At 41.2% G+C, this 10,307-nt stretch overlaps 2 protein-coding genes across 2 annotated transcripts; both read left to right on the top strand.

The window, feature by feature from the left end:
* The first annotated feature begins 5,574 nt into the window (after nucleotides 1–5,574).
* On the top strand, nucleotides 5,575–5,976 carry LOC117563031 (lactose-binding lectin l-2-like). Its single transcript, XM_034241161.1, has one exon. It carries the CDS (start codon nucleotides 5,575–5,577, stop codon nucleotides 5,974–5,976), a length of 402 nt encoding a protein of 133 aa, XP_034097052.1.
* A 3,135-nt stretch (nucleotides 5,977–9,111) lies between these two features.
* LOC117563020 (ladderlectin-like) lies at nucleotides 9,112–9,759 on the top strand. Its single transcript, XM_034241140.1, has one exon. The coding sequence runs from the start codon at nucleotides 9,201–9,203 to the stop codon at nucleotides 9,681–9,683; it is 483 nt and encodes a 160-aa protein (XP_034097031.1). The 5' UTR covers nucleotides 9,112–9,200; the 3' UTR covers nucleotides 9,684–9,759.
* Nucleotides 9,760–10,307: the final 548 nt, after the last annotated feature.

The raw sequence follows: 10,307 nt of genomic DNA, 5'->3' as shown, positions 1-10,307 counted from the left end.
CTAAGAACTCTAAGCGTGTGACGGGACCTAACGTTTTCTCTTTGGAGAGAGGGACACCTCACTCCTGAAGCAGTGTTTAAGCTTGGCCAGTGAGATCCCTGAGCTGTCCTGTGCGGGTTTATGGGGAGGAAGTCGTCCGGTAGGTGAAGGACGGAGGGGATTCTGACGATGTTCAGCAGGATCCAATAGAGCGCTTCCGAGAAGGAATTGAAGATGCAGGGGCTGCTTCTGCACCCGAAGGTCAGGCGAACGCGAAGATAGAGTTTGGACTCCCACTTAATACCAAACAAGTTCCACTGAGACGGATGAATGGGGATGATTTGAAGGCATCGGTAATGTCCGCTTTGGAGAGCCGAGCTCCGTGCCCTGTGAACTTGATCATCTTTATTGCATTATCCACTGAGGCATGGTGAAGGGAGAACTGATCTGGAGGGATGATGCTATTGACGCTGCAGAATGGGCCGGAGCAGGGAGCGGACAGATCGAAAATCAGCCTTTTATTTACGTGTGGCTATTCCGATGGGATTTGAACGGAACACTGAGAAGGGGGAGGAGCTAAAAGGACCGATTATATATCCTTTGAGAAGTTCTTTGTCGATGAGCTGGGAAACTATGTTGGGTTCTTTAGCGGCTGACTGTAAGTTTCTTGCTACGAAAGTCACTGTGGGAGATGGGAGGACCCCTACCCTGAAGCCTTGGAAGAGCCCTGACGGGAGATAGTCAACAGACACGGAATCTGTAGATAGCGCAGCTGCTAGCTGAGGGATGTTAATGGGAGTGGAGGGGTGATATTCCAGAATGTTTTTAGTTATTTATTTATTTGTTGATGTTTCTGGCGCAGAGCCACTGTGACGGCCCGTCCACACGGTGGCGTGCGTTACAGCTTCCAAACGCTTCTGCCCATTCATTTTGAATGGGGTGACGTTACTTTTAGTAGAACTGTATTTTGGGAAGCGACGTGGAGCGTTTGCTGGCGTTGCTCGCTTCAAAAAGTTGAGCAATGTTCAACTTTTGGCGCCTCGGCAGAAGCGTCAGCCAATGAAATCCCGTTTATGCAAATCTGCCGGTACAAGCGCTAGCCAATCAGACCGCGTGTATGTTGGGAGAGACTACGCAGGTAATTCCTCATATTCCAAAAATGTGAGGGAAAATTCATTATGGCGGTAGTGAATCACCCGGTGCTGTATGATCAGTCTCTGTTCATCTACCGGGATACAAACCAGAGGAGCGAGGCATGGAGGGAGGAGGCAGAGACAGTGGGTGAAACTGGTAGGTTTTCGCCTGTTGGGGATTTTTTATTTTTTTTTCCCCCAGTTTACTTAGTTTTAACATTGCTATTGCTTTGTGTGTCGGGGGCAAGAGATTCATGTGATTGGTTGTTGTTGCTGCTGTGCGGACCAGTAGCGTAGCAGAAATTTACTTTAGGGTGGGCCTGTAAAAATATAGGGTGGGCCAGATTTTTCTTCTGCGCATCGGAAACTAACCACGATCCCGCCGGTACCGGTGGCAGATTACTTTTAGAATACTTCCTTTCCTCTTCTTCCTCCCTCCTCTTCTTTTTATCTTTTCTTTTCCTCTTCTTTCTATCTTTTCCTCTTCTTTTTTCTTTCTCTTTAGAATACTTTCTTTTCCATAACAGATGGGTATGTTTTGGTGAACGGGAGACACGTATTTTACTGTTTTAATGGCTTATGAAGAGCACGAACACAACATTTTAGTGTCATTCTTGACAGCTCTCTCATCTGCACCGCACATAAAAAGAAAAACTCACCCAGACTGCATTCTTTGTACGGTCTTAAAACCTTTCCTTGGAAAAGTTTATGCATTGTAAGGTGTCCTTGGGTGCTTTGAAAGGCGCCCCTAAATAGAATACGTTATCATTATTATTTATTATCTGAAACGATGTGATCACTTTTAAAACTTTTCCCAGTTACTTGCCCATGCATTCGGCAGCAGCAGGCCATTCAGTTAGATTTGATCCCGTTATGAATGTCATCATTTCGACAATAAATAAATGCTACATAAACGTTATCTTCCACGTTTTATCTAAACATCTCCGTTTCTACCTTCCAATATGTTTTGAAAGAGAGAGAGATCTCTCTCTCTCTCTCATCTGCGTGCGGGGCGGGGCCTCACGGACACGCTGCATCTCTCGCTCGCAGATACGCTGCAGCGCTGTGCACACGGTTCTGCCGGTAATGAATATTACATTGTGAGGAAACTTTCCACCAATAATTCCAATAAGTATTCACTTCAGGTTTACGAAAGTAACTGCACTCAGTTTACTCGTTTTTCAAATGTAACGCCAGCTGAATATACTGATTTTTTTTTTTTTTCTTTCTTTTTCTTCCGATTACGTAACACCGTTACATGTATTCCGTTACAACCCAACCCTGTGTAAGGGTCGAGTGCAAACGTTTTCGTTAAAACTAGTACCTGAGTGCAACGGAAGTTGAAGCTCCTGTGGCGGAGTCTTCCAGAGCCTGGAGGCGAGCATCGATAGCTATCATGGAGCTAGCCAGGGATTGCAGGCCGCGCTACTCTCCATAGGGGTGTGTGACGCTCCCGGACTGGCGAGCCTGAGAAGGGGTGGATTTTTTGGAGGGGGACGGGATCCTGGAGGGCTCGACTTCCTGCCCTTTTTTACCTCCGCGGCTGCGGCCTCGTCCTGCTCTCTGGGAAGCTGGCTGGAGCTGCTGCCCCGGACTGGGGAGCTACGCTGGAGACCTGGTCCGAGAGCTATCGCCGCTGAGAGAGAGTGAGGCCTGGGGCTGTGGGAAAGCCCTGCTGCAGGAGCCGAGCGATGAGGAAGTCTTCCTCTGTTGATAAGCCGCTGTGGGGAGCCGAACCGGGATCGGAGACTTCCAGAGAAGGTTCGTGTTCCGAATTGTCCGAGTTGGACATCTTGAGCTAGTTGTTTCTTACGGTTTTTCTCACGAGAAGCAGTATTGTATTGCAACTACCATTGCGTGTGATCATCTGCAATGACAACTGACAGGGAGGAAGAGCAGGTATTTAAGGCATTTAGCATGTGCAGCGATTGGCTGCTGAGGCGTGACGCCCTCATATTTAATGAGGGGGGAAGGGAGCCATAGAGTGACGTGTGAGTGACTCGAGTTAGGTCTTCCTTATTGAACTTGCGCTAAAGCTTTCATAAAGTAATGGGATAATGAGAAAACTATCTAGTTCTGTTTAGCATTTAGTTAGGTTGCAATTCAGCATCTGGTTAGACGAGTTGTTATTTCTTCTTTTCAAAGCTCCATAGTCTAATTGTTGTTAAGAAAGTCAGTGGTTGTTGGAACACTAGATCTAATAAATCAGAGCTGTGGTCAGCTCATAGAAAGCCCTTCTGTTAGAAATGTTTACTATAAAACTTTACATGATGCACACATACTCCACTGGTCATTGTGTTAGTAAAACAGAATGATTGTGTTATCAAATTATTCAATATAGTAATTTGTATATTTGTGTATTTTGTAGATGATTAAAGCTCAGGTGCCAAAGTTCTATATGTTTTGTTTTCACTTGAGAGCAGTAGAGGAGCAGGTCAGTGTCTCTGTCCTCTGGTGTTAAATGCTGTAATGAGCAGGAAATCAAAAAGGGTCTGACTGTTAAAGTTAGGTTTTTACTTGTTCCGTGTGAATACATTAGAGCTCTGAAATAAAGTACAAAAATGTCAAAGGAAATGTCATCAACATTAATTTAGCCTAAGTTGGGAAGTCACTCTGGTATTGTTGTGGCTCAAACGAAAATGTTTTCACATTATGTAATAACACAACATGCATGTAATCTTCATTATGAAAGTACAAATGTAATATTCAAAGAATTAGCAAAACAGTGAACAGGAAAAACAGGGACATTTTTCATTCCACAGATGCTGTATTTCACCTGTTTGTTTGTGTTGCTTCAAACTATTACAACATGTGTCCATGTATTTTCCAGTCTCTGTGTATCAGATAAATGTGGGAACAGCACAGGTGGAACAACAGTTCCAGACAACCGTACACTACACATCTAACATGTGAGTCGTGATGAATACTAACCTCAACTTTGATCAAATAACTCAATATTAAAAATGAAATCACACTGTTAATAGACAGACGAAGATAAAAAACATTTTTTTAAATACCGTCTCACTGAGGCTCTGTGAAAGATATAGTACAATAAAGCAGAAATGGTTTGAAATGAAAAGTATTTATCTTCTTTTTAACTTTAAGTTCACATGAACAGGGACGAAACTCCTTTTTTGAGCACATTTTATTTATTAAATGAGGAAAGTCGACGGGATCTCAAAGACAATCTCAATGTTTTAACTCTCATCAAAGATGCATAGTGTAGTTTTAAAGACGATTTTGTAAAAAAAAAAGTAAATAATTGTTGGACAGCTAGATCTTATAAATCAGAGCGGTGACCTAAGTGTCGTAGAAAGGCCTTGTGAAAAGGGTGTAAATGTGTTTTACTCTCTCTGTATGTCGGAGCTCCGTAATTTTTGTGCAAATGTCATTTCATCAACATTCCTTTAGCCTAAGTTGAGAAGTCACTCTAGTAATGTGGTGTCCTAAATAAAATGTTTTAAAATGATGATATCAATTAATTATTCATGTGCATGTTCATTGTGCAAGTACAAAGGTAATATTCAAATAATTAGCGAAACAGTGAACAGTAACAACATGGATACTTTTTATTATACACATTTATCACCTGCTTGTTCCTGTTGATATTTTAAAGTGTTTGTTGCCATGTCTTTTGTCCAAATCAGTCTCAGTGTATTAGATAAATATGGGAACAGCACAGGTGTAACAGCTGTTGAAGTCCCATCAGTACCTAATGTATCTAGCATGTGGAATATCTTTAATGAACACACATCAAGATTTATGACACACTCACTGATGAAAATGAAATAACACTGTTGTGATTGAGAGACAGACATATTAACACACTTTAAATATAGTCTCACTGAGGCCCTGTGGAGAGTAATGTGCAATGCAGGATCAATTATTTTAACAAAAGTGTTCATCATTTCTCACATGCACAGCAAAGTAACACATTTGTAGAGAAATCTCTAACAGAACATTCAGAAAGGAGGATTTCAAAGTGTGGACCTACTTTTGAACATTTCTTTAGGGTAATGTGCTGTTTAGTCTTTTTCTTTGCATGAAAATGCTTATTTCAACACACTTCGACAGACTGTTATAACTTACCATCAACATTCCCTGCAGATAGTTATAGAAAAGCATGTTTTTCTGGACTCTTTGGCAGTCAGTTTTATTTAATACCTTTTGTTGGTTTGGTTGAAAATAAATGATGGATTTCGTGTAACATCTCCAGCTGAGCTGTTAGTCTTTTTTTAGCCGATGTGCAGGTACTGTGTGGTTGTGTAAAACAGACAGAGTATGCAAAGTTCAGTTGACCAATAATATTAGGCCAACAGTGAAAACACCCTCTCCGATGCATATATAAAAGGAGGCAGCCAGTCACTTGTCTCCTTCAGAGTCTCTATCCCATCGAACACTTCAAATAAACTCAACCGACAAACAACCCTTCATCCTGCTCCTGTGACGGAGAGACATCATCATGCTGTTGTTCCTCTTCGGTCTGGCTCTGGGTGCTGTGTCTCCTTCAGATGACCCTCAAGGGAAGCTTCAGCGTGGCAGCTGTCCCATGTTCTGGTTCTCCTTCAACAACCGCTGCTACAAGTACATCGCCAAAGATTTGACCTGGGCTGCAGCAGAGCTCCAATGTGTGTCAGAGGGAGCCAACCTGGTGTCTATCCACAGTCAGGGGGAACAAAAGTTTGTCACATCACTGATCAAGAACTTTGACCCTGTTGAGGGATACACATGGATCGGACTCAGTGACGTCCACCAAGAAGGAAGCTGGATGTGGTCTGATGGGTCTGCAGCCAAGTTATTTTTTTGGCATACAGGAGAGCCAAACAACGCTAGAGGAGTTCAACACTGTCGCCACCAACTATAATCAGAAATGGGACGATTGGATATGTTCTATTACTCATCCCTCAGTTTGTGCATCTCACATAACTTGTCCTTAGCAACCGAGATGTTACATAATGTCTGATTGAACCATGGTCACTGTGAAACTGTTGCTCTGTTAACATACTTTTGACCACAAGATACAAATGTACACTTATGTGTGTAAAGAAGTCATTTTACCAACCTTCATTTCCATGAATGTTATATATTTACACAGGTAATTCGATTGAGTAGGATTTCAAACTTAATCATATTAAAACATAAAAGTGTGTGTGTTTCTATGTGTACATAAATATGTGCATTTTTCTTTGTAACTACATTTTGTATTTGCAATTATAGAATCAGTCACATACTTGTTCTTTAGATTTTTCACCTGCTTGTTTGGGTTCATTCAAACTATTGCGACATGTTCCAATGTATCTTTCCGTCCGTGTATCAGATAAGTATTGGAACAACACAGGTGTAACAGCTGCTGCATTCTCAAGGACTCTACATATCTTATGTGAAGGTCTTTTAATGTACAGGAACAGCAGCATTTACCAATCACCTATGAAAAAGAAATCCCTCTGTTAAGAGAAGAAGAATAAAGTTTGAATTGAGTGTATGAAACAGAGGCAGCAGGCAGGACTGGAGCAATAAACACATCATACACTTTTTAAATATTGCCTCACTAAGGATGTGTGGAGATGCCAAAGAAGAATAAATGCATGTCCCAAAAGTCCAAGAGGATCTAAAAGTGAAGACCAACTTTTAAGAAATATTTAGTGTAATGAGCAGCTTAGTCTCTTTTGCATTAAAGAGTATCTTTCAAAAACAGACCATCATCTCACCCCACCAACATCTCCTGGGGATAGCTAGAGAACATTACATCTTTTCTGGCACTCTTTAGCAGTGCACATGTTTTAATATCTTCATTTAGTCTTAGTAAGTTTAGTACGACATCTCCAGGTGAGCAGGCAGTCTTTTTTTGCTTATGTTAAGGTGTGTTTTTTTTAACATGAGGCAACATTTCTCTTTCTTCTGAGAAACATTTATTTTTAAAGATGCTTTTTGTTCAACACAGCAATTGTTAGTCGGCAAGATCTACTAAATCAGAGCTGTGGTCTGTTCCTATTCAGTGTCATAGAAAGGCCTTGTGGCAGTTATTTTACCATTACCCTGTACATTATGCCAACACATAAAAACACCTCTCTGCTCACTGTTATTAGAGCATTCGTATTGTACTATATTCCTAATTGTATTGTATATAGTTTATTTGTGTTGAGGCGACAGGTTCATGTGCCATGTTTAGAGGTTTAGTAAAGTGCAAGTGCATTTTCAGAAGGAAACTCTTGTGTGCTTTGGAGTTACATGCTGTAATGTAAAAGTACCTGTTGTGCCTTGTGGCCACTGGAGGGCAGCAGAGGAGCAAGTCAGTGCGACGATCAGTTGTGAATGAAAAGAAGATTAGACACAAAGCAATAAGTCTCCCCTGAAATGAATACATTATGTTTTATGTGATATATATCTACACAAGCTTATGGTCTTGGCCTAATGTTCATCTTCATTTTGCCCAAGCTAGGAATTATTTGTGGTAATGTGGTGGCTCAATTAAATGTTTACAAAGCTTTGGTGTGATGGGCAGCTTGGTCTTCATTTGCTATAAAGCGTATATTTTAAAAACAGACCATCATCCCTCCAGACACACATCTTTTGGAGATCGTAAGAGAACATTTGTTTTGGTCTGGCAATGTTAAGCACTGCCAACATTTGATTTTATATAATTTACTCCTCGTAAATAAATGTATAGAAGGTTTAGTGTGACATCTCCAGGTGAGCAGGTAGTCTGTTTTTGCTTATGTTAAGGTGTGGTTGTGTTTAGTGTTGATAAGTTCAGTTGACCAATAATATTAGGCCAACAGTGAAAACACCCTCTCTGATGCATTTGTGGTAACTGTGGCTGGGGTCACCTTGGCTTTAAATAGCTGACAACACAAACTCCTGTTAAGGGGATGGAGGAACCTGTGGACCCTCAATCTAAATCTAAAGTTGTTTTGCAGATTGTGGGGCTTCCCTTCACAAGGACAATAACAGAGGCATGAATTACCAAATAGAATGCAGCTTTATTTCACAAATATAGATGTTAAAATGTCAATGTTCAGCAGCTGCCAACGGATAAAAGGGTAAACATCATTTACATTACTACATTGTGGGTTTCCACTCCTCAGGTGGGCCGGTCTGGTCCACTCGGTCACAATGCCAGCTATCTGTGAGGGATAAAAAAGCACAACTTCTACACAATGATTACAGTGAGAGTTAGTTTACTCACCCTTTTAAAGTGTCACACCGTGCAGTCCCTACACTGAAAGCAGACAAGGTTCCCCCACAGAGGGAGAGGAGCCTGTAACACAAACACTTAGTCAATTATATTGCCCACAAACTGCACACAAGAAAACAATTGACAGAAAATTAAACAAAAAAAGCACTAGAGAACAGTAGTCTTTAAACAAATATATAAACACAACATAATAGTTGCCAGCTAAAACACCAATTCAATATAACATTAAAAGGTTACAAATCAGGCTTTCTTTGACACAATAGATCCTCCTGGCTCAATCTAGGAGGGGAAACGGTCATACTCAGCTCTATGGATTAAACACAAAAACAGACGTTATAAATAATAATAAAAGCTATAATAAATAAAGTTAAAAAACGTCCATTGCCAGATTCCCGGGTTGTTTGGCTGGTTATAACTTATGAGCACTTATACACTCTGCAAAACACGTACAAGTTGCTTAAAAACGATTACAACTTTTAATAAAATACCATATTAAAAACACATTGCTTGTAACAGACCAGGTATCGTGCTTTGAATGTGTTTCCCTCCATGATGGGAAAACGTCTCTTGCCCTCGCCCTAATAAAATCCAAACTGAACTGACACTTTCATAGGTTAATTTAAAAGACCATAAAACCATCTTAAAACCGCGAGTCCTACCTTGAGGGAGATAACGGTGAGCGCGCAGCCAAGAGAAAGGTTTTCTGAAACTGCCGGGGAAAACTTTTAGAACTTACATTTTACCGGGCACCGGTCATGTGATCACGTCACGTGACAATGACGTCACATTCCCACACATATAAAGAAGCAGCCTGTCACTTGAACCTTCACAATCTCCATCCCCCTATCCAACGGTTCAGTGCAACTTTAACAGACAGAGACGGTGGCATCATCATGTTGGTTTTCCTCTTCCTGTTGGGCCTGGCTCTGGGTGCTGTGTCTTCTTCAGATGAACCTCCAATTGAGCTACAGCAAGACACCTGTCCCTCCTTCTGGTTCTCCTTCAACGGCCGCTGCTACAAGTACTTCAACACAGAGACGACCTGGGCTGATGCAGAGCTCTACTGTGTTTCCCAGGGAGGCAACCTGGTGTCTATCCACAGTACAGAGGAAGAGGATTTTGTCAAACTCCTGATCACTAAATCTGACCATGCTGAGGGATATACCTGGATCGGACTCAGTGACATCTACGAAGAAGGAAGATGGATGTGGTCTGATGGGTGTGCAGCCAAGTATTTATTTTGGTATAAAGGAGAACCAAACAACAGCGGACTAGGTGAAGACTGTGTACTCAACAACTGGAGGGGGAAGTGGAATGATGCACCTTGTTCAACATTTTTTCCCTCAGTTTGTGCATCTCGCACAACTTGTCCTTAGCAGCTGAGCTGTTACGTGTTCACCTGTTTTGTTAACATGATAACAATAAAGACACAGATGTACACTTGGATCTGTGTGTGGACAGAAGTCCTTTTGTCTAACCTTTATTTTCATGAATGTTACATATTCTCACTGGTCGCTCCAGGGGCTAATCAAAGCAATTATTTCTACACCTTTTTTAAATATCAATACATTTAGTAAATATTGATCCACAGATTGTTGTCGTTGCTCATCGTCACCTTCTTAAACTAATGGCCTAAGTCGTATTTGAAATGTTTTCAAAAAATGACTTTACGTACAAATAACACTGTCGTGTAAAATAAGAGTATTAGATTACTTGAACATGTTGTGACTTAGGCAATTTGAAACCTGACTTAAGCCTTATTACTTCTGGAGTAAGTGACTTAGGCCAAACAGTGCACTTCTCTTTCCCGCACTACTGTGACACACCATGGGGCTGGGTCAGCCACAAAGCGTTTAAAATGCTATATTGAGGAGCATACAGAGACTCGGGAAACAGAGGGCAGTTTGGCTGTGGTTGGCCCTTTAATTCAATATAGCAAACTCAAAAGGTACAACTTAAATCACTCATAGCTAAATAAAACAAAAGGCAAGTAAATCAAA

Source organism: Gymnodraco acuticeps, unplaced genomic scaffold (assembly GCF_902827175.1).
Source record: "Gymnodraco acuticeps unplaced genomic scaffold, fGymAcu1.1, whole genome shotgun sequence".
NCBI lineage: Eukaryota > Metazoa > Chordata > Actinopteri > Perciformes > Bathydraconidae > Gymnodraco > Gymnodraco acuticeps.
The sequence above is the reverse complement of the archived record's forward strand: the minus strand, read 5'-3'. Positions and strand labels throughout refer to the sequence as shown.